This window comes from Stegodyphus dumicola, chromosome 7 (genome assembly GCF_044657685.1).
Source record: "Stegodyphus dumicola isolate Sdum_Otavi_A_Nest chromosome 7, ASM4465768v1".
In the NCBI taxonomy this organism is placed as follows: Eukaryota; Metazoa; Arthropoda; class Arachnida; order Araneae; family Eresidae; genus Stegodyphus; species Stegodyphus dumicola.
The window spans coordinates 49,071,759-49,097,443 of NC_140774.1; the positions used below are offsets into that span (position 1 = coordinate 49,071,759).

The 25,685-nt window shown below is 33.6% G+C and overlaps 1 protein-coding gene across 1 annotated transcript in view; it reads left to right on the top strand.

Annotated features, from left to right (window-relative positions):
- LOC118201705 (uncharacterized) overlaps nt 1-25,391 on the top strand; it is a 62,727-nt gene extending 37,336 nt beyond the window's left edge. Inside the window, exon 2 of the mRNA XM_035373850.2 lies at nt 20,497-25,391. Coding sequence (XP_035229741.2) covers nt 20,497-24,470 — 3,974 coding nt within the window. The 3' untranslated portion in view covers nt 24,471-25,391. The remainder of the gene's footprint in view (nt 1-20,496) is intronic.
- The last annotated feature ends 294 nt before the right edge of the window (nt 25,392-25,685 follow it).

Genomic DNA, 25,685 nt, shown 5'->3' on the forward strand with positions numbered 1-25,685 from the left:
AATTGGATTTCTTTCCTATGCATCATTACTATTATAGTTTATGTACATTTTGATAAATATTTGGTAAGTAAAATTTTAAATTCAGTTAAAAAAAAGATGTTTTGTTAAGAAAGAAACTTTTTATTTCCGTAAAAAAAAAAATTCTCTCGTCAGCTACTTTGAGATCTCAGATTCGGGCTCGCACACAGTTTGAGTTTGAAACCACCAGATTAACAGTCATTAATGTTAAGAAGTAGAACGTTTTGTCCAGTGCAACTGTTAAGAAGGAGCACTCATCATAAAGCAGGATAGCGTAAAGTAACGTAAGAGTCGAAAATTCTGGAATGATTCCTCTACGGACATTTCTTACTTCAGCGTATCTTTCTAACTTCAGTGTCTTCTCAGTAATATTTTGATGTATTCCTATGGCAACAAGTTTCATTAAAATTTACGTCACAAAACCAATAAAGAATCAATAATAATCAATAAAAGACATCTCTAGAGGCATATAATGATTTTCTCGACTGGAAAAATTTTTTGTCCCTGTTTTATGTTTACATTAATATCTACATCAAAATGAAAGTCTAATGATATTCATAAAGTCCTCTAGCAGCTCAAAAATTATGATAACTGAATTTAAATGCAGCAAGATGAGATGAAGTAATACTCTGATTGATTTAATGCCTCGCAGACTGATAACAACTTCCGCTTTGGCCTCAGACATCAAGTGGAAACAATGACATTAAAAGCGAAACAAAACCCAAGGATATTATCTCTTATTAATTAGTAATGCTGATAAAATTTTATCATCTGGATATTTTAAAACTGAATAGTTTTCACTTATATAAATTAAATTCATAATTATGGGAAAATTTTTTTACCTTTGAAATGTTTCTTTATTGCTTTCAAATCATTCACTTTATTCAGCAATTAAAATTTATTTGGTCAAGCTAGGCAATGCATGGCGTTATGAATATCTTTTATTCATTGCCGCAAAGCCAGAAATATTCACGCAATAAATCAGTTCGCTGGTCAGAAATTAAATACAGTTAAGTTCTTATTAAATTAGATAATAATATTTAAAGTTGAAACTGCTCGGAACGCTCCGTAACTATAGGATAGATACCAAAATTTAAAAACCTTTATTCAAGGGACTTAAAAAATAATTTAACAAGGGAAAATAAATGAATAAAGTTATAATTCGAAAAAGCCTCAAATTACTCTCTAAAGCCTCAAAAAGGAATTAATGTTTAAAATTTAAACAAAGAGCCATAAAAAATGGAAAAATTAAAAATCTATAAAAGGAAAAAAAAAAGATGTTATACTAATTATGTAGCATGTAACATTAGAAATAAATTTTGTAATGATATCAAAGCTTCAAATATACATAAAAGTTATCATTTGAATATAGTGTGGTTTCCTACGGATGGTAAATTACACTCATGTCCATAAATTAAGGATAATGCAAAATCAGGCAAAGGAAGGGTTAGAAGCAAAACTAATTTGACTTATTTATAAAGCTGATTTATTAAACAAAAGGTAGAGAGCAAACAAAGATGCTATGTGTTTGATATTATTAAAAAAATTAGCGATTTTTTCTCCCTGGAGCAAATTACAAAAAACCCTATTTACAAAAAACCGATATTACATGGTTGGTGTGATTGCTAATGCATTGTATGTCTCCCAGACGATGCAATACAGTCCGTGCAAAGCCTAGGCATGCTGAGCATCAAATTATCGATCTTATCTTGTGGAATATTACACCACTCAAAAAGCAATGCTCTCCGAAGTTCCGGTAGACATTAGGAGGGGGTTGACGGGCTGCAACTCGTCGGCCAAGCATGTCCCACACGTGCTCTACTGGATTCAAGTCCGGTGAGAATGCTGGCCAGTCCATACGGGTGATATCCTCCGATTGAAGGCATTCGCTTACGATGTTTGCACGGTGAGGACGGGCTTTGTCATTAATGAACACAAATTGTGTCCCCATGGCGCCCCGAAACAAACGTACATGTTATTCCAGAATGACGTCCCGATAGATATGACTTGTCATGGTTACAATTTGAACATGTAGGTCAGTTCTGGAACCCAGAATAATTCCACCCCAAATGAGCACTCCTGCACCACCGTAACGGTGTCGTTCAATGATGTTTTCTTGGTGGTAACGGGTACCTGGACCTCTCCATATGAAAGTCCGACGAGAATCAGACTGCAAACTAAACCTGGACTCGTCGGAAAACATCACACAAGCCCACTGTTGCGGTGTCCACAATGCATGCTCTCTACTCCAGGCTAACCGCAGGCGACAGTGAGTTGCAGTAAGTGGAACGCGTCTGACAGGTCTACGAGCATATAGACCAATCTGCCCTAAGCGTCTGTACACGGTCTGCCTTGAAATTGTCGTACCAGTGGTTGAAGAGAACTGACGAGACAGGTCTGAGGCTGTGCTCCGCCTGTTTCTTTTGGCAGTAACTGCCAAATACCGGTCCTCATTCGGCGTTGTAACTCTGGGGCGACCTGTGCTGTAACGTCTACTCACATTACCATCATCTTGGAATCGTTGCCAAAGCCTGGAGATGACACTCTGGGCAATTCCAAGTTCGTCTGATACTTCCAGTTGGGTACGCCCACATTCCATACGGCCGATTATTCTACCACGTAAAAAATCATCCAAATACGTCCTTTGTGTCATAACTATTCGGTTATTGCATAGAAATGCTTATAAAGCGCTTGCGAACAATTTTACTTCTTTGCCTGTATTCCTTATATATCACTTTCTTACACTCTCGTCATTGTGACGTACCATCGGTGTCATATGGTTACTTCCTGAAATTTGCATATGATTCTTGAAGATGTGTGTAGTGATTTTACAGGTGATATATTTATTTTAGAATTCGATTTCCGCGTGACTCCTGATTATCCTTAATTTATGGACATGAGTGTAAATGTGCAATGGTATCTTGGTTTGGGAGCACGGTTCGTTCCGGAAACGTGCTCACAACGCAAAGGGCTTATGTATAAAAGTAAATTTTCCCATTAGAAATAATGCAGACTCAGATGATTTTTTCCATAACCCTTAAATATTCAAATAAAAAGTATTAATACGTAATACAATATTAATATTAATATGCCTTTGAAAGGAATTGTTGCTAACTAACAAAAATATTACTATCTGTTGGCTCACTGAAGTAGTTTTCTTTTTGTGGCGGTTCCTGTTCATAAGTAAACGTCTTAAATTCCTGTTTAAGGGCGTAATCAGATCACAGCTTTCTACCAGCAGTACTGAAAGTTGTGTTGGCTACCCCGTACCAGGTTTATCGATGATCTTTATACCCCAGTGAATATGAGTAAATAATCGATATGCGAAAATTGTTTTTTTCCAAGCTGCGGAGGGTAACTTCCTTCAAACTTCTTTCGATCAGCATTTTAAATCAACGCCTGAAATGACCAGCTGATTCATAAGCTGGAATAAGACTAGAATTTGGAGGAACAGGCCTCATCTTTTATCTAGCAAATGATTTATGACAAGGAGGATGAGCGACAGCAGCCAGTATTCATATCAGCAAGAATTTGAATGGAAGTTGCCTTTCTAATTTTTTTTATTGTAAGACAGAATAGCTCTTTGATTCTCTCAACTAATAAGATATGTATAACACAAGGCTTGATGCTGGAATTCCACATAAAGTTTATATCTCGGTGCTGCACACTGCTTTTTTTGAATGCTCTTGGATATTTGGAAAGGTACTCAATCAGGGCATAAGTCTGAAATTTTCCCTTGCTTTAGCACGTACCAAAAACCGTTAAGATTCCCTTTCATGTGTATGTCATCGAGTATTAGGTTCTTTTCAGCTGTAATGTAGGGGCCTCAATTAAAAAAAAACAAGATTTTTTTTTTTTTTTTTTTTTTTTTTTTTTTTTTTTTTGTGTGTGTGTGTGTGTGTGTGTGTTAACAAAACAAAATTTTTAACTAATTTTTTAAAAAAACGTTGTACTAGATATTTGTTAAAACATACATATAAAAATAACGCAAAGAAAAAAATTAAAATTTATATTTATTTTTTGCTTTGAGTCTAAAAGTTGGTATCTACAAGAAATTTTTGTTAGTCAAATCTGTAATTACGCTCATTGACAGCTAAATATTAAAATTTTCAAATTAACATTTATTCAAAGAAATATAATACGCTGAAGTAACCACTAAATAACTTAGTGGTATAAAAATGTATATATTTTTAAACCACTAAGTTAATTAGTGCTTTAAACAATATAAACTAAAGAGAAATGCACGAAATATAAACTAAAAAGAAATATACGGAATTTAATATAAACTAAAAGGAAATATAGGAAAATTTCCCAAGAAAAATAAAGGCAACCTATTCCCTTTCTCTTTTTATTAGATTTTTCTATGACTCATAAAGAAAAAGTGGTACGTGTATGAAAATAATTAATAGCTTCTTTATGTCTTACTATATATCTTTCAGCTACTACATGTCTTACTTTTCGAATTTTATAAACTTTGTAATCTTGGAGGAAAATTACTAGAAAGTATCTTCGTCGCAAATTGTAGATACTCATCAGCAATCTGATTCTTTTGGTAAACTTAATTTTCAACTACGAAGAAAAAAAAAGCTGTTGATATGTAAATGTACTTCAAAACAAAGCAATTATTCATATTACAAAAATTCATAACTGAGTATATTTATATTTTGATAAGTACTAATAAAATCTAATCAAATTTGTAATTTCCAGTCTTTGATTAAGATTTATATCACAGTATAAATTAATTAGATTCATTTCTAGATTTTCATTAGAATTACTTACGATCGTTTAAGGTAATGAAAATAACGTAAAACTCAATTTCAAACCAACAAAATCTTAAACTTTTTCTTTAAATTCTTGTCATAATAATTCTAATTAATTAGACGGGAAAGGTATAAGCGTACCACATAAAATTGCCTCAAAGCCGCATGCTGCCCTCAAGCCACCAGTTTGAGATCAGTGCCTTGTTACATGGTGGATGCCGCTTCTCCGGAGAATAATTGTCCCTTCCCCTAGCCTTAAAACCATTTATGTAATATGTCGACGTTTTGGCAATTCATTATGAAATCAGAGTCTGTGTGTTTTCGTCAGTAAAATTCATGGTCACAGTATCACTCACGAGCTAGCTTAACATTTATTTGAAGGAGATAAATGGGGTGGAATGTAAGAAGGAAATTGTTTTAAAGTATGAATGAGGTACGCAAATAGCTGTCACAGCAAGATTTTATAAGAAATCTGTAGAAACATTATGTATTTTTTTAAAGCAGACAAGATGAAAAATTATCAACGCCTTCGCCGGGAATCGAACCACGGACCTCTAGAATACCGGCCCAGGGTGTAGAACCACTACACCACGAAGGCACGCTGGGAAGGCGGGAGAAATACCTTATAAGTCTACTTCGACGACCCGCGCGATATTAAAGGCAAAGGAACTCCTAAAGAGGGTAGATGCAGTAATTTACCCTTCACACGAAGGGTTACTTGTTTACATCTTCCAGAACATACACTGTTGCTTCGGCTTTCCCGTGATTTACTTTCGCTGCATCTAGCCTCTCATAACTTCCTTTTTCTTTAATATTGCGCAGATCGTCGAAGAAGACTTCTTAACAAAATCTTGAGATGAGAGCCATTTGCGTACCTAGTTCGTACTTTCAAACAGTTTTCTTCTTATCTTCCACCCCATTTACCTCCTTCTTAATCGCTTTCCTTTTCAAATGTTCCCTGATGGGAACTATTGTTGCAGTATAGCTCCAAAGTACACTTATGAGTTCTTCACGCACATGCATCCTCACAATGTTATAGTAAACAATATGCACTTGGACGGATGTTGATTAAGTGGGCAAGGTACATCGACTGGGACCGAGCATGAGGAATGATTATCCCTCAGTCAACCAATGAAGAACAGAAGAATTATCGTAAGGTTGAGCTCCTTTATCAAGTTAAAATTTATTAAAAACTTTATACTTCTTGCGGAACATTCGCAGGGAAAGTTTATTCGCAAAATTTAAGGTCTTACTGGATTTCAATTTGCATCAATGAGATACACTATGAAAACACAAAAACAATAATTCCATTTATTAAGAAATGCCTTTTTTTAGTTTGTTTTTATTTCAAATCCCTTGTATTCGCACATTCAACTGCAAGAAACAAATTAAACTTGAAACATGTTAAATCTTTACAACACATAACACTCTAAGAATGTTTTTGTGCGCGAAGGCGCACAATTCATTCTTACAATGGCAGACTTACCAAAGAGTCTAGAACAGAGATTCTCAACCGGTGGTAGGCGTACCACTGGTGGTACGCAAAGAAACGAAGTATTTTTAGCAATTAAATTGAAAAGCTTCCTGAAGACAAAGAATAATTGATAGAAATTTCCCGTGATCGAACTCTAACTGAAGAGCTTAAAAATAACACACTTGTTAACTTTTGTCTGAACCGAATAAAAAATTTAAAGGCATTTCAAATAAAGTTTATCAAAATTTTATTGCCGTTTTGCACAACCTATTTGTGTGAATAAGGATTTTATTCCACGTTATATTTGAAAAATAAATACAGAACGAAATTAAAAGTGGACCCTAATTTACGGTTAAATCTGAGTAAAATTAAGGCCAGACATAAAGAAATGAATCACTCTTAAACAGGCCCAAATTTCACACTAAATTTTAAAGTATTATAACTTATATTTTGATAATTAAAATGGTAACGAATTTTTAATCTAATATTTTTAATGTGTGCATATTTAATACAAATAGCGAATAGTTTGTGCAAATGTAAATATATATATATATATATTAATATTTCTACTGAGGAACTGAAAAATAATTTTTCTGAAATCTAATGGTGGTACTGAAGTTTTTCAAATGGTTGAGAACCGCCGCTCTAGAAGAATATATCCAGTTTTCTCGTCTATCGAGTTTTCATTTTTATTAGATTTGATATTCATACCAATCTTATACCATCAATTTCCGCCACAAAGCCATTTGTCGTATAACTCATGTATACGCTTCTCATTTCATATTTCTTATCTGAGGTCACGGCTCCCTCTACCGTCCTTAGTATCTTTATGAATCGTCTCTCCCGCCCTCGAGCGTCCTCTCGAATGGTGCGCTTCTCGGCCAAGGGGATACGAGACCTTAGGTCGACGGAGTTTGACGTCCGATACGACCAAGTAGGAGCAAGCTCCTTCGGCAAGTCTCATCCGACCCTCAGACAGGCGAGGTCCCGGGTATCACCCGAGACCGCAATGCGCGTTCGAAAAATCAGTGCTCAATGTGTCCTAGGCTTGATTATGTATGCCGGTTTCATATATTAAGTGAAAAATATACATTCTTCGAGTTATAAAAACTCAGTTTAAAAATTACTGTGAGGACGCTCTTTGTTAAAATGCAAAAAACGTTTTATTTACTAAGTCTACTAAATGTACTAAAAAAGATAATGTAAACATGAATTTTCTGGGTTTTTGTTTGTTTGTTTCGTGTTGACCAGATATTAATCAGCTTGGCTTTTAAATGTGGGGCCATCTGATGAATGCTTTTTATCGAGGATATGTTTCTGCTTCTGCAGACTTGATGGACAGTATCTTAGAACCAATGCGCGAAGAATCGCAGAGGACATTTGAAATGAGCTGTTAAACACGCTCATCATCGCTTTCAACTTGTGCCAGTTCAAGCTGAAGAGCATATTGAGCAAATTCTTTTAAACGTCTTATACGGACATAACTAGTGTTTGATTACGTGAATTACGCATAGTAAGCTGCAATCCAAAACATGATTACTAATCAGATTGTGTTTTCTTTTGCTTCTGACACTCGATGCAATTTTTCCTCCTTTATTCCATTTGTAATGGTGATAAATTGTGTTCTAAAGGCTAAAATGTTCTTTGTGGTTAATTGGTTTCTTTCATTAGTTTAATATGCTCCTTTTATCGCATTTTTGTAAAAGCGCCCCTTAACGGACAATTATGAACTTATATTTTATTTTTCTGTAGAACACTTTTCCTCATTTTTTAACAACTTATGCATTAACTTTCGTAGAAGTCTACTCACCAAATAACTTACAAAATGCTGCAAACAGGCTAATTTTAATAACAATCCGTTTGTAGCCTTAAAAAAACAGAGATTAAAATTTTTAAGAATACATTTATTGTTTTAAATTTGCTCAACTACACTGACTTAATTTGTAAGCGGAATTAATACTTTGCCAAATGGCAACGTTGTGAGAACTGACTGTTTGGGAGAGCTCGAGAAAAAGCTAAATTAAAGACTTCATATATTCAATGGCAACACCTACCAAAGCGTATGAACAATAAATGGCAGTCATCGAAAAGGCAACGTGTCACAACGAACATAATTTTACAAACGTTTGGGGAAGTTTCTACTGATGTAATTTTTAATTCCAAAATTATTTTCTAGAAATCAATTCGAATCAAATACCAGATTATTGTGTATTACGTACGAAATATATGGCATTGGAAACATTTTAATTTGTTACAACTATGCTGAAAATTTCCCGATAATTTTAGTTATGTGAGACATGTTATAAACTAAATTAATAAAAAAATTACATCAGTTGAGTGGATTACTAAAATAAGACGAAACAGATAGTGAGCGCCAAAGCCTTTTATCTGTCGTCAGGAGTAGCAATTCAATTTTTGCTCGGTGATAATATCTGCTAATGTGTGTATATGATAAGTGGGTGGTAACGTAATGAAACAATCCAATAATTCTGAAAAGTCGTCTCTGCAAAGATTTCTAATATCAAAATCATTATTTTAAACACTGATAAGAATCTAAAACACACAAAATTACAGTGGCGTAATTTGTTTCCTGTTACCACAGTGTTGGGATATGAATACAAACAAGGCAGTTAACATCGGGATAATGTAAAACTTTAAATTAATAATTGCTCGTTAGACAGACAGTCTCTTCACTCGTGTGCGGTTTCCATAGTAACAGTATTGTCCCTTGTCTCTTTCGTGACACTGCAGGGTTGTAAACTATAATATTAATTGCTTTGAATACAATAATAGAAAAAGTTGACCATAAGCAAACTGGGAAACATACGATAAGTTATTATCTGCAGCTGAGTTTCGGCTTTACGTATAAATATGAAAGGGAAACTCTTGCGTAGGTTAAGTGCGACTTTAAAAAAAGAGAAAATTTTAAAAAAAAGTTGCAATCTGAGCACTTTAGATTACAATCAACACCTCGAAATGTCTACCATGCATAATGCTTTCGAATCACTTGCTTCGCTATAAACAATACACGGTTATAATATAGAAAACAAATAGTATATTTATATAATTTGATACAAAATGCTTTTAATTTATGAAACTAAACGTTTCCTCATAAAGTACAGAGTATACACTTTAGTAACATCTTTTATTAATTAAATGATGCTCCAAACGCCCGTAAAAGTTATTAGTTGACACACTATACATAGAATATATTTTAAAATTGTGTCACTTAAATATGTTATTTAAAAATAAAGGTATGGATTTTATTATTAGTTATGGAAATTATTCAGAAGTGCTTTTAATCTTTTTAAATCGCTCAGTTTGTTAAGGAATTGGAGAAATCTTAAATTTCTCAGCTAAGCAATGCAAATATAATTTGACAGATTCATTCAAGAACTTATGCTTTGCCAATAGCGAGAATTTGAAAACTACTATTTGGGTGGCCCAAGCAGAAGATAAATTAAAGCTTTTATGTTTTGCACAGTAGAACAAGTAGACGATAGACACATACCAGTGCAACATTACGTAAATGCAATAGCCCAAAAATTCTGGAAAAAGTCTACTATAGACTTTCCTAACATCAACTATAGTGTAACATTAGTGTTATAAAGTAACAACAATATTTTGATATTCATTTAATGGAATGTATGACCTCTGTGGTCATTTAGTAGCTTAGTAAGGTTAGTATTATTGTACTTTGTTTAAGTTGTACATCACCATCTTCAACACTCTGCAGATGATTTCTTTCATTTGACAAAAAATAATATAATAACATTATTTGTTTACCTAAAATATAGGAAATAAAGTGCAGCCTGTGATGTTGTTTTTATGACTTATGCTAAAGCTGTTACAAAATTTAAGTCTAACAGTACTGTACAGTCATTAAGTTATTTTGAAGCCGAAGTAAATGAAAGGGAACCCAATTGCCAAATCCCGGAGGTGACGACTTATTTTCCATCACCTTTTAGTTTGAACGCCAGTGTAGAGTCTTTAGGTTTTTTTCGAAGCAGAAGACGTAGAATATATGCAATGCTGTCACCTGGACCTCTCAATTATGCGCCGATTGTTCTACATTTACACCAGAAAGGCATGTTGGAAGGAGGAAGAAAATACCTTGTAGTATCATAACAGTGTTTTAATATTATTGCCATTATTGTTGCTCCTTTGTAAAGTTCCCTGCCTCCTTACCCCATTCCTAGAGCTTCCTGTTAATTCTAACGCCTTTAAGAGTGCAGTGTCCCTGATATAGCCTAGGAGTGTAAGGTTCAACCGAGGGTCCTAGATTTTAAGAGGTTTCAAAATCGCCATTGTAACGTTATAATATAGTTTTCTGTATTAAAAATTAAAAATGGGCATTGGAAGTGTTCGAAAGAAAAACCGTGCTTAATTGCATCCTCGTGATTACACATCATAAGAGAGTCATCTAGCATAGCGCTTGTAAAACTGTTGTTCGTTAACCCCACAGGATCCGTGAGAGCTGATCAAGGATCTGCTTATCAAGGAAAGTTTAGTTTCAAAAATTAAAGTTTTGTATGGTTGTAATTGCTTTCTTTTAATGTATTAAAATGTTGTTCCAGCAAAATTAGACCTTGCATAGACCTTGACCTTGCATAAGAAACTGATGAGAAGAAAAGTGAAGAGAATCTATAGAGACTTTGGTAAATACTTTTAGCACCGAAGCGTAAGATCCTTAATTAGATGCCGTACAGAATCTGTTACTAGGATATTAGATTCCATACGATTCCGTACAGAATCATACGGCTCTACGAAGAACGACAAACAGCCAATTTCTAAAACTGTTATTAGATATGTCATAATATCTTTATATAAAAGACGCAGACCAATATAAATATAAAATTGAATAGAAAAAAATAACTTTAAATTTGCGTAAATATTATTATATATTAAAATGCTGTCGATTTCAAATGTGACTCGCATATGTTCCGTCTTTTTCCTTTGAAGAAGAGAATTATACCAGTTTTGTGCAAAAATGACTCATTTTTTTTTTTTTTTTTTTAAATTTTATGAACAACTTAATTTTATTCCGAAACTATGACTTTATCACGAAAGTAGATGCGAGATGTCAAAGCAAAAATAAGGTAATAATTTTAATATTTGTTTAATTAATAATATTTGTTAAATTTAAATCCTTGTAGAGTCTCACCCTCTTTGGCAACATAAACTGATGAGAACTCTAGAGGACTTCTCGCTATGTCTTGGAAATTACAACAGAGACTCGAAAAGGGTGTAAAAGACCTTTTATTGAAATCAATAGATTAACAGAAGGCACGGCTCTTGCTTAGGCAGCATTTATGGCGTAACTCAAAAGTAAAGAATTTAATAGAGATTAAATCGTAAGTTAGCCCAAAGGCTACATAGACAGAAGGGAGCGAGTTGGCTTAAACCCAATATCGGCGTGACAAGCCTAATGGCGAGTTTAACGCAGCGCTTCAGATAAATAAATTCTTATATCCTTACTCAATTTTTAATGAATTTAGTTTAGAATATTTTCAACTGATAATTGTTTTGAATAATTTCAGCTCCTCTGCTGTAATTAATTCAAGATCACTCTAATGCCGTACATTGCGCACTTCCGTACAGAATCGTACGATTATTTTCCCAGTGCAGTTCGTATAAAAATTTAAACCTCCAGTAACCTTTTGAAAATGTGCCGCGTTATCAAAATTGTAATCTGAAAGCCTACATTACAACTATTTAAGAACTTCCGTAATGGTAGAAAAGTATTTTATGAATTAATTTATAAGTTATATCAAAATTAAGAAATATTTTAACCGTCGCAAATTCTAAAAACATTTTAAAATCAAGTGATTCTCTCTCCAGATATGCAATACAGGGCGTTAGAAACACCTTTTACTAATTATAGAAAGAATGCTGTAAAAACTCACAAAATTATAGTTGGATATGTTAAATGAAACAAATGTGTTTAAAATTGTGTTAATTACATACCTAATTAAAATAAAATAGATATTTCTGGAACGCTCGTTTATTGCTTTCAAATCATTCATCTTGTTAAGTATCACAATTATAACTTGAAAGGTAAATTAAAAATTTCATGTAACATCAAATGGTAAAACTCTGGAAATGGATTCTTTACAAGGCTGTAACGAAAGTTCTAGATCAAAGTCGAATCACTCATAATCCAAAAGTCGAGATGCATGGCCTGGAGGGTTTTCCATAAATTTTAATTAAACTTAATATTTACATATATACAATGTAGGCTAAAATGCCTGAATCGAATATTTAATGCTCAAAAGGCAAGAACTGAATAGTTCCAGCTAAAATCTAAATCGAATTCTATTGCGTAGTGCATCGAAATTCTACCTTCAAGAAGAAGAATATTTTTTCAAGTCACGTGTTCAGAAGGGGAAAGGTTAAGTAAGCCAATAGATGGACTCCTAACGCCATCTCTTGGCGATATCAAAGAATATTCCTTAACAAGGCCACGTGGATGATGTTGTCCTGAATGGCAATATTAGGCAACGCGAGGGCGTAATAGAAGGCATAGTAACCTTAAAATGCAAAAAGCGTTGTAACTTAATGTAAAGCTTTAAATATTTTAGAAAATATTTTTCTAAAATATTTCGAGTGCTACTCTGATTAATTCTGATGTGCTGCTAGTTTTAAAGCCATCGATAATGGCTGACTAGTTGGGCGTCTTATGCAGTTCGATTATGTGCATTATGCGCTGCTCTTTTTCTTGTGTTATTGATTGGCTAAATATATCGCATCGTTCATATTTTAAGTAATTCTTATTTTTCTTTCAAATCCAACAAAAAACTTAAATGATCAGTTTTAGAAACGTGTTGCATGAATGATATACGGTGTTAGAAGCGTCTTTAATTATGCTAATGGTATCAAACTTGTTGTTATTAAACGATGAATATAAAAATACGTCGAGCAAAATATTCATAAATTTGTTCTGTTCATATACACGAATCGAAATGGATGTCCAGAACAGCATTTTTAGTGCTGAATTCAACATGAAATCGAAATTTCTCCATTCCATAATGAGGTTTGGTGACACTCAGATAAACCTCTAACTCTTAACTTAAATCGCCAAATTTAAATCTGCTTTGAATTCAACGGCCTTATGTATCCTATATAAATACTGCCATTGTTCAAATCGTAAGATCTTCAGCTTCCACGTGGCCTTACAAATAAGCATTTCTCACGGTGTTGCTATTTGGCACAGCATAAGATCTCCAATTTAAATTAATCAATTAACAATATCAGTTACTTAAAAATTACTGAATATATTTTTTAATAATTTAAGTCTTTTTTTTAATAATCATATACGCATCCGATATAATTTAAAGTACATACGTAAAATATATTCAAAATGTTTCTCAAAATAAAATAGTTCATTCAAAAATGAATCCACGTAATTGTTCGGACACCTAAACGTTTGGGTGAAATTTTCAGACGAAGAATTTTATTACATTTTTTTTTTTTTTTTTTTAAATTTTAAATGAAAATACATCAATACATCACGACAGTTACTGTCTATAGTTTGTAGTCATTAGTTCTTCAACGATAAAAAGTAAGGATAAAATTCTATTAAATTTTGTTATATAATATTTTAAAGATCGTAAAAATAACAAAAATATGACAGAAACCATTAATATAAAGCGTCCAGCTGTTTTTATTACGAAATCATAGACATTAGATGAAACAGTGGAAATGGCCTTAAAATAAAATCACAGTTCGAGCCAACACCAAGGAATCAGAAAATCAAGCAAAACTCAAGGCTTTGTTCTGTAAAACTTGTAGCTGAATTAAAAGAATGGTTTGCAGTAAAAGTTAATTCTGAAGCTATCAAACTAGTCATCACAGCAGAGTGGCAAGAAGGAACTTCTTCGTATATGGAAGAGGAAAAAAGTTATACCTTGCAGCTTACAAAATCCAACATAAACAAAGATTTATGGCACATTCATAATATAATATTTGCAGACGAATAAAATTTCACGATAGACGAATTGTTGTACAGCGGAAACACGTTATCCAAAAAACTTGTTGCCTATGCCGTTAAGGACGTGAATGTGGAGGCATAATGGTTTGGTAAAGCTTTATTGCCTCTGATGTCCTCCCCCGATGGTGGGCATTTGCCTATAATAACGGCATTGGCCACTACTAAGGCCAGAAGTGGTGGCCATTTTATTGCGGAGGCACCTAAACTGCCTCTGATGTAGAAAATATAATTTTTATTGCGGAATTTCATTACGGATAAGAACAAAAGGGCAAAAGCTGCTGAATGAAAGTTGAAAACACCTCTGCAAAGACATGAAATGCAAAACCCATTTACATTCTATCAGAATAACGATTATAAATTCATAGGTCTAAATATTTGTTGATGTGTTTTGTATGAGTCATTAAAATTGCAGGATACTTGCGGAACTTAAAATCCTATTACACATGTATGAAATGAGCTGGAGAAAAGAACAAGGAGATACGATATTTATTTAAAAGCAAGAAGGAAACATAATCGAATATTTCTAGATGTAAATAAATGTTCCTTCATTCTATGCAAAAGCATACGAAAAATATAATTTTAGCTGAAAGGTAACTAATAAATTGTTTAAGGTTCTGTTATTCCCATATTTTTGTTTAATATCAAATATATGTTCTAAGAGCTCTAAAGCTTGTATTAGTTAATTTCCAGCTCGTTTTGAATAAATTATGAGCATATTATTTTGCAGCAAGCAAGTTTTCAAAGTGTATATATGTGTGTGTGTGAAAACAAATTATATGATATTAATTATTAATATATATATTTATTATATTGTGAAAACAAAATATATTTTCATATGGGTCATATGAAACAACAGCACGTGTGAAAAAAAATTAAATTCAATTCTTTGATTGCTTAATGTATGTTTTTTTGTAAATAAACTTTAAACGCAAGTGACTGAAAGCAAATATGAGCCACAATAAATAAAAAGATTTTTAACACCATATATTATGCACCTTGCAAAAGAATCGTTTATTTTTATATTTCTTTTTACAGACTTAAAAAATTCTATTTCCTTTTAAAGCAAAAACAAATATCGATTTAATTAACATATGACATCAAAGATCAACATAATAACAGAATAAATATTTGTTCAATTTTTCAAAAATAAATAAATAATTTTTTTTTTTTTTTTTTTTTTTTTTTTTTTAATCTGAAAGGTTTTAGGTTTTAAATTACGTCCAAAGGGGAGGTTTTCTTTAACATTTTGTGCGGTACCTTTATTTATTAAATATCATGTTCTTTGCATTTAAACCATAAAATTCAGTTCAACGGCAATATCGCAAAATAATTTTAAAATGAGCATATCTTCAGAATTTTCCATACAGAATCTCGCGCGCTGAAGATAATTTTTTTTCATACAGTGTTGCCATTGCTCGCTTTGAAATCGTGTAGTTTGTTAATCAAAAATTCGTTCTTTAAAGCGTTACAAAATATAAATTCGGTAATAAAACAAATTTCAAATTCAAATTAGGGCTTCCACATGTCCATATTCTATGGAAGTTTACATTATTCAAATTTTGACGGCTCTAGGTACCGTTGTTTTATCACAATGCGAGAAATATACATACATTTATGCAGATTCTTCATTATTTAATTTCTTTAAATACAGGGCGATAATATTTGGTGGCAACAGTTTGAAAATTGAAACAACGCTTATCGTGAATCGAGGCAAAATGCCAAAACGAAATTAATAGTCCTTCAGGGAAAATTGCTCCTTTGGACTAAAAAAATAATCTGTTTTACATTTTAAAAAACATTCATTTTATAAGATTTGTTTTCAAGAAATAATAAACAACAAAAGGATATATCCCCTCCTGTATTACAGTAAAAGTGTCTCCAGCAAACGCGAAAGGAGGGGCCTAAATTCCGATATGTTGCGCTGTCAGTAAATGCAGATAATATAGAAAATTCGCTGTGGTTTCACGCTAATAAATCTGAAAGAATTAAAATAAATCAAATTTAGTTTAGCACTTTTGGGTTCATATGGGAAAAAAACTTATACTCTAGTTTGCAAAATTTAACCTGGCAAGAAAATGACGTAAAGATATATGCTTGCGAATATCCTTTTCTTTGTCTTGTAATAATGTCTTTACATTTTTAACATATAGTTTTCAACCACTCTGTATATTTGAAAAGTTGTACGAACATAAAAAGATACGGGCAAAAAAATGAGATTTGGTAATAACAGATCCTTTGGTGATAATAAAAATTACTAAGCATAATGATAGATTTAAAACGCACAAGTTTTAGTATCTAAGTTCTTTAACTATTGAAATATATAATTTATTAACCCTTTTTTTTTTTTTTTTTTTTTTCTGAAACAAAGAAGTTACGTAATGAAATATCTTGTTCTATGTTACGGTAAATAATTTTTAAAATGTCTATATTATATTATGGTAAGTGCCTGAAAGGTTAAAGATAATATATGTGTTATTTTTCTCATTCTGCGTACTAATTTTTCTATTAATTTTATTCTAAATTTTTCTTTATTCATAAATTCTACTGTATTCCTATAATTTAAAAGTTATTAAACTGAAACTTTTCTTTCTCCAAATAGGCAACCGATATTTCCAGGAATTTTGTTGGTTAATAAGAGAACGTTTTACCATTAAGAATATTATTAATTAAAAAAGAATATAAAACTATACATTTATTCCGCGTCTCCTCTGAAATAAAAGAAAAGTGTATTCCTAAATAAATGCCAGTTCTTAAATACAAATAAACCTACTGTCGAATAATACTAAAACCCAACTCGAATAGGATTCTAGCTTTCAAATTTCTAGCATTTGATTCTAACCTTTCTTTTTGCAAAGTGAAATGGCGTAAACAGGAAAATAAAAAAAAACATATAAAATATATTATTACATATATTAATATATTATTACAAAATTAAAATCAGAAATATGTAAAGAAATAACGTGTATATACTTGTATTAGTATTCACAAAAGAACAACTCAATGAAACAGAAAATAATAGATTAAATTAAATTTATCTATTAATTATCATTAAATTAAATTTTAAAGAATAAAAAACTCTGAAAGCTTTCAGATTTTATATTACGCCCAAAAGGGCTTTTTTTTTAACTTTTTGTGTTTCGCACTTAAACCATAAAATTCAGTTCTACAGCAATATCACAAAATATTTAAAAACAGCATATCTTTAGAATTTCCATTAGGCAGTCCTGCGTGATGAAAATAGTTTTTTTTTTTTTTTTTTCGTACAGCGTTGCCATTACTCGCTTTGAAATCGTTGAGTTTGTTAATAAAAAGTTCGTTAAAGTTTCACAAAATATGAAATACATAATAAAACAAATTACAGATTCCAAATTTGGACTTTCATACGCCCATATTCGAGTGAAGGACTAAGTTATTCAAAATTTGAAGTCTCTAGATACCGTTGTTTTTTTACAATGCGAGACACATACATGCATTTATGTCTATCCTTCATTATTTAATTTCCTTAAATATAACGAAGGGCTCTAATATTTTGTGTTAACAAGTAGAAAAGTGACACGCCGTTTTATAGAGGACGAAGCAGAACGAAATTAATAGCCCTTCCCGGCAAATTGCCCCTTTGGACTAAAAATAAAATCTGAAAGGTTCAGCTTTCAACTATCGACAAAACAGCTTGCTTAAAGTTTAATATAGTTTAGCAGTAGAGATTATCAATGGACATGGTCCAAGTGGAATAGAGAAATATTTTATAGTTTAATAGGTATGTATGCATTTAGAGTAACATGATGAACGTTACTTATCTTCTGTTGAAAAGTGAAACAACGCGAAACCGTATTTGGAGAACGATTTCGTAGGAATTCATAGAAATGTGTAAGCCTTTTCAGGCTTTAAAAAAAACCCCGTTGCTATGAAGCACTCGCAAACTCAGATTGAGAAAATATAAAACCAGCAGTTTGCTAATAAAATGCAAATTATCAGGCTCACATTGCACGGAAAAGACTGAAAGCACGCTTTTCTCGCAGAGTACCAATTCCTTCCAGTTTAAAGATCTTAAATGATTAAAATCAAAGAGCTTATATAACTTCAAATCGCAATGTACTGAAGACCGCTAACGACAAAGAAGTGTGGAAAATAAAGACTTTCTATTTCGCGCAGCTGTAATGCTTCTGAAATTGCGTAGATGATAAATACGTGGTAGGATTATGTTACATTCTCATTTCCAAAAGTTGGAAAGACTATTAAGGACGCCTACAGTGTCAAAACATTAAACTTTTCTGGGGTAAAGGAGTTGCATGAAAGCCTTAATTTGCAGGAAAAGGTACCAGTCAACTAGTGCTTAGTCGGCAGAACTGGGTGGAGCTCAAATCAGATTGCCTTCCGACGCTGCAGTGTGACAGGAGAGGGTAGTATTAGTCACATAGCCGAAGAAAATGGATTTGTAGTTTCATGAAATCTGTTGACACGCAATGATTATGCTAAAAACGTTGAGTAACTGTTCTACGGAAGACAAGAAATTAAAGGGAATATATATGTGAAAGTTAAATAGGCATTCAAGCTATTCCACGTACAACAGAATCTGGATATTTGGATTAACTGTAATCGTAACACATCTGGATACAGCAGAAAGTCTGGATAATTGGGTTGTGTATTTTCTATGGGCCAAATTTATATTTGATATAGTGCAAATGAGAGATAATTTTCTGTTTTATAGCATTTTAATTCAATAGATGTTGCACAGTTAAAACTAAATGCTTTACCCTCCATAAAACAAAATGTTCCTTTTTGAAAAAATTAGCCAATGAATTATTTTTAAAACCTCGAAGAAGGGTGCCATGTTGACACAACGCAAATTTCAAGTCGTGGCAAAATAGGAATTTTTGCAACCTCATTTACAGGAAATATTCTTGCAGGCATCAACGATCTTGAGGAACAAAATGCATCTTGAATAGTCATGCGATTTCTTTATCTAATAATAAAGTATAACTTTAATAAAAGCTGATTTCCCTTAGAAAGTTCTCCGCGGAAGCATCCTTCTCTGCACATTGCTGAGTTTCATTAAGCAAATAAAACAGTAAGCAAACACTCCACCGTACCTTTAGGTCGACTGGAAAAGACACCTAGGTGGCGTTATTCAGGTGGCGATGAATTCTACACAACTGTCACATTCTACTACGTTCTACTGTATTCTATATTTCGAATTCGAGAACGAGAATTCAGTTAAAATTAACTTTGGCCATAGCTCGAGTCTTTCAGTAACCAGCTAGATATGCTAATCGCTATACAAGAAAGAGTACATGACAGGAAATGCCTTTAATTTCTTACAGCATACGTGAACCTCTTTTTAAAATTCAGGCCATTTTTCTGTATGATGTTGCTATCCAGTTAGCACTGCTTCTACACTTAAAATGAGACGCTGAGCTCTCACGCACAAGGGTCTGGTTTCTTTCAACAAAGAGAATGAAATTCTTTACACATAACGGCCACTTTAAGATGATCAAATGATGGCTGATATATCAAATTACATATCTTTTTATCTAGGGTGTCCCTTCTTATCGCGTCTCTTCGTGGTGCAACTCGAAGCACATCCGGTTTGCAGTCGGGAGGTCCGGAATTCGAATTCACATTTCGTGCTTCGAGAAACCTAATAATTCTACAACTATTATTTCAAAGTATTAATAATATTTACTTTACATTAATTATAGTAATTTTGTCTGCAATCAAATCAAATCATTACTTATAGAACAATTTAGATTTCAAATGCAAGTTATCAGTATTATGGAATTTATGCCCCTTTGAATGTACTTTTCAGCAAAATATTTATGTTCTTAAAATATAATACGTATTAATGAGAACTTTGTACATACTCTTGCCCCCCCCCCAAAAAAGCAAGTTCATCAAAAACAGTTTTTAACTGCACCGTACCAGGAACTTGCAGGTATGCTGTACGTCTCTGCATCTTTCTTCAGTACGCTATCAAAAGGACGCGTGGTAATATTTACGCAATCCGTGTTCGATAATCAGAATAATATTTGTTAATCTTACCGCAGGCTACAGTAAAGGAGCTCAGAGGGGGCATGCATTCCTCGGGCCTGCAAATGGCAAGTAATTTGCAATGCAATCAAATTGTTTTAGAAAATTTTAGCAAATTTTTGTATACTTATAACTGTTATCCATTTTGCAACTAACTTTAACTGTCCATTCTATGCAATAAGCCAAAATATTGTTCACTCTACTACACATTTCTGTTTTTCTTTCAGTGGCCGGATTTCCCAGGAATCGCGGAGACATCGAAGAGTATCGCAGCCGAGGAGTGCGCATGGACGGAGTTGTTCTTGTCGACTTCGAAGAAGATGCACTTCGCCGCTTCCTCAAGCATGAAATGTCTAATACTGCAGACGTGGAGTTGGAATTAGAACGCTACAAGCAGGATATCATATCCGTCGCCGAATACTACGACAATAAAGATCTTCTGACTGTGGTGATGGGCGACCAGGATATGGAGGATATTATCGAAGACCTTGTTCTCTCGGTGGATAGGGTAATTGAAACGAGAAAAAACACGGAAGGATTCTGGGACGATGATGAAGCGGGAAATCCTCCAAGAGGAAGGCCTTCTACTGTAGAGATCAGAGATGCAACTGAGGAAGATCTGGCTTCCATGCAAACAGAAAGTTATAAAGTAAAAACTGTGCCCAGTCTTGAAGGAAACGAGAAAGAGGGTGATATAGCGAACGATGACGATATGCTTCAAGGAGCCAATGCAGAGAAGTCTTTCGATGAGAGCGAAAGTGACGAAACCAAAGCAAGATCTGAAATGGAATATTCTACTGATTCCAAACTTCTAGAAGAAGATGACCGAAAGGAAATCGTCAAAATGGAACATACTTCTCCAATTATTGATGACACAAATGACCAGAAACCCGAAGAAACTGCAGAAGATAAACAAGAAGTAACGGTAGATGACGAGTTACCTACCCAACGAATTCCATTACTGTGTGCCCTCGAAAATCTGAACTTAACTTATGAAGAAAAAATCCGCGATTTCATAGCCAACGAACTGGGAATGTGCTTCATCGATTATTGCCAACTTGTTGTTGACGATAAAACTTCAAACTCAATTGAAGGACTTCGCTTGTTACAAAATGTTTTGAAACAAGATGAAGTGTCCTATTCAAAGGGATTCTTCATTTATAAATTTCCCTTCGAGTTACTTGATGTTAGAAATGTAGAAAAAATTTTAAAATTAGGATATGTCAGTTTTATTAGCGATGAAACAAAGGGTGAAACGCAAGAACTGAATCTTCTTCTCCAGTCGTCATTACGAGACAGAATTGGCTTAATATCTACGACAGAGAATAAACTGGAAGATGAATTAAGACACTTCTTACAAGATTTCAAGAGTGTGACTAACGAAGGATGTCTACAAAGTCAATCTATAGACAATCTTGAGTTGAATAAGGAAACAAATAGTGTTGAAAAATCAAATAACGTTGAAGAAACTAACGATCACATTCCAAATGCAGTAGAATCAGAAACTGGTGAAAAGGATGTACATAGTAAAAATAACATTGACGATGATATTGCATTGTTGGAAAACAAATCGACAAAGCAGTCGGCAACTGATGAAAATTTACATTCCGAGGAATCTGATAAAGAAAGTTCGAAAGAAAGCGTTACAGACAGTACGAAAGATGAAATTGTTGTAGGAATTCATAACAATAATAAGCAAATTCATGAAGTGCCTGAAGAAATTGCTGTCAGTTCGGAAGAATTAAAACAGGAAGCTGCGATCAATGAGGAAATCCAGTTAGATGAGAAAAGTGAAACGTCAGAAAATGGAAAGACATCGAAAGAAGAAGACACGAATGAAGAAGAGAGGAAAGTAGATAATGAAACTGCCAGCGGTTCTGAAATCATTCCTGATGTCGTAAAAGATGATCAGTCCATTAAATCCGATGACCCAGCAGAGGAGACTGAAATGAAGCAGACCTGCAGTGCAGATCAAGTACAAAATTCAGACCAAGAGGAAAATGATAATAAAAACAGTAATGAAGAATCGGAAATGGATGAAATGCGTCAAGAAATTGAAGGGGATGAAAGTTCTGCTTCTGCTAAAGAGAATATGGCAAATCAAGAATCGTATGAAGACAGTCAAATTTCTTGTGCAGACCAAAGTGGGCCTTCTGGTCAAGAAAAGATGCCTGTTGAACAGGAACCTTCAGAAAACCAAGAAAATGAGGATATATCTCTTGAAAACGATAACAAACAGACAAACGAAGAAAATGGAGAATCTGAAGTGAATGCTTCCTCCAATAGTGAATCGACACCCGGAAAACGAAAGGATTCCATTCCCTCTGAGGAGAAAAGTGAATCTCAACCAACCGAAAATCCAACCTTAGAAGGAAAGGAAAAGTTAGAGGGAGGAGTTGATAACACGGATGTCACCATAAATGAACCTGAAGAAATGACAGAATTAGCCACCGATAAGCAAGAACCGCCAAGAGGTGTTGATGAAGACCCAGTTTCGGAACAAGAAATTCCAATTAAAGACTCTGACACTGTTTCATTAATAAACGATGAATCCGATGCAGCAAAAGAGCAAAAAATGCAAATGAACAGTGAAGATTACGCCGAGAAAAGCGAAGATCATGCTTCAGGGGATAATGAGCAGTCTGGAAATGTGCCTGTTGCTGAAAGTGACGAGTCAGAACAAGTGATTCAACGAACCGAAAATGAGGGAATGCCACCTCCAAAAATTAGTGATATAGATGTGGAAAAAGAACATGAAAGAATAGAGGAAGATCGTGAAAAAAGTGTAGAAGAAGTAAATCAAAGCCATGAGACTGATACTGATGTTTCAACAACATCTGTTGTTAAAAGTGATGTTCTTGATGAAGATAACGATACAACTGAAAAATTAACCGAACAGGAAAATGCCTCTCCAGAAAATGAAAGAGAAAATCCTGCTGTACATGAAAATGGAAGTTTCGCCGAGGGAAGAGAACAACATGACGAAGAAATCAATGAAAAGAATCTTGAAGGTGAAGTTCTTGAACAAGAGCAGGATTTGTCTGAAAAACTCATAAATTCTTCTAACAATAATTTAGATGTGGAAGAAAATATCACATGTACATCAGAAAACAGTGAAAATAATAATGGCGAAAAGAGTCATGAAATTGAGAAAAAAGATGAATCAGAAGAAAAAAGTCATAATCTTGCAGGACAAGAGGAAGACGAAGAAAGAAGATATGATCATGAGGAACAAGATGATTATGCAGGAAAAAGTTATGAGGAAGAATATGCACCGAACGAAAAATGTCAAGAGCTTAAAGTACAAGAAGAATCTGGAGAAAAATTTCATGAACTTGAGGGAAAAGAAAATTCAGGGGAGGGAAATCATGAACTAAAAGTCAAAGATGAATCAGCAGATAAAAATCAGGAATTAGACGCACAAGATGATTCGGAAAGGGAAAATGATGAACTAGAAGAGAAAGATGAATCGGCATATAAAAGTCATGAAGTTGAGGAAAAAGATGAATCGAATTCTGTTGCTGAAGAAGTTATTTCAGAAGCAAATAGAGAGAAAAATTCAGAATGTAGATCACCATCTCCTTCTGAAAAGTCTCTCGACGTTTGCGAGAACGATGATGAGAGAGTCAAAGAAAACTCTAAAGATCAAGAAGACGGAAATCTCAATGACAAGAAGCTACTTCCTAAGCCTGATGCCGAAAGCGAAACAGAAATTAAAGCGTATTCAGAGCAAGATGAAGGAAATGTAACCGCGTCAGCTGGAAGCGAACATCTGGATGATCATGACGAAAATGCAGTAAATTCCCAGCCTGACAATCAAGTTTCAGATGTTATAGAGGCTACCACCACAGAGTCAGAAGAACAGAATCAGAAGGCAGAAGAATCAGAGAAAGAGGAAAGTCAGAATGAGAATTCTATCGCTACTGATAATCTTCCAAATGTGACTCCAGATCAGCCAATGGAAGGCAGGGATGAAGAAGAGAACCCAATCCATTCAGATGCTTCAGTCGAAGATTCCAGAACAATCCAACGAGAAGATGACACAGAAGTATTTGAAAGAACATGGAAGGATTCGGACAAAACTGCCCAAGACTCATTTAGCGCAAAGCGTCGCAATGGGAGCAGCAGGCAGAAAGGTGCTGATGAAGACGACGCGGAGGAACAAGAACGGAGTTCTAGCAGTTCCAGAGGAGAACTTTGAAGATGCAGTCTCCAGTTTGTTTCATTATAGAGCATTCAAATATGACACAGAGTGATGGATTTTTCACGCCCTTATTGTTGCTGCATATTAAATGACTGCGAATACTCTAGCAATTACGTGCTGCCTTCAGTGCAATATGAGCTTTCTCTTGTCAATCACGTGTGGCAGCGATGAGAATAATAATTAAACAAGCTGTATCTGGGTCTGTAAAACAAAGAATTATTCGTCAAGTCTTTCCTGGAGGAAAATATCTCAGGTTCCAGAATTTCGACCAGGCTTCGCAGAAACCTGGAGAATAATGTAGGTTGGTAGGACATGCTGCCAAGTCTCTGTTATAATACAGATTTAGCCTCCAGTGTTATCAGAGATATTTGAGCGTAGATATGAACCCAACCACTTTGTTAAAAGAGAGGATAAAATTGCTTCCAGGACATTGGGAAAGCTTCATTGCCGTACAAGGAATTATTTCGAATAATGACTTTCTATTCAAGTATGTAACCATGCTAATTTTCAGTCATTCTGTTCTTCTGAGTCCTGTTTGAGTGCTCCAGTAAATCCATCTAAGACTAACTTTAAATTTTCTTCGGAGATAATAAAAACTCCCGTGCCAAATTTATACAGAAAGAAATATAAATTAATCTACATATTTGCTTCCTTCTTTTCCTGTCTTTCAGAATGATTACAACATGGATGTACAGAGATGTAATTATAACATGTTTTGAAAATCTGGTCCTCCACGTCTGTATGAAAACAAAATCATGAACTGATTGTTATGTATTTTCTCGTAAGATAGAATCAAAGGTGAATATATAATTTGAAATATGTCATACTATTTCGAAGATTTTGTACATAAAATTAAATGTGAAAATTATCTGTAGCGGAATTTCTCCATTGCCCATTAAAAGACATATTTAAAAAATCCTCTTGTATCATGTTTTTTATTGTCGTGTAAGTCTCAGTTTAAAATATGCTTAAAATATTCAGCTTTATTTAAGGAAAAAAGTAGAAAAAGAAGATTCTGCATCTATGTACATAGCATACAGTGTTAGAAATATCTTTTACAAAATAATGGCAACACTTAAAAGTCATGTGTTTGATTATGTTATAAATTCAGTGTATTTATTTTATGACATAATCGAAAAAAATGTATTTTAATTAACTACATTTAACTTAATCCAAATGCATTTGCATTTTAATTTATCTCCATTAAGTATA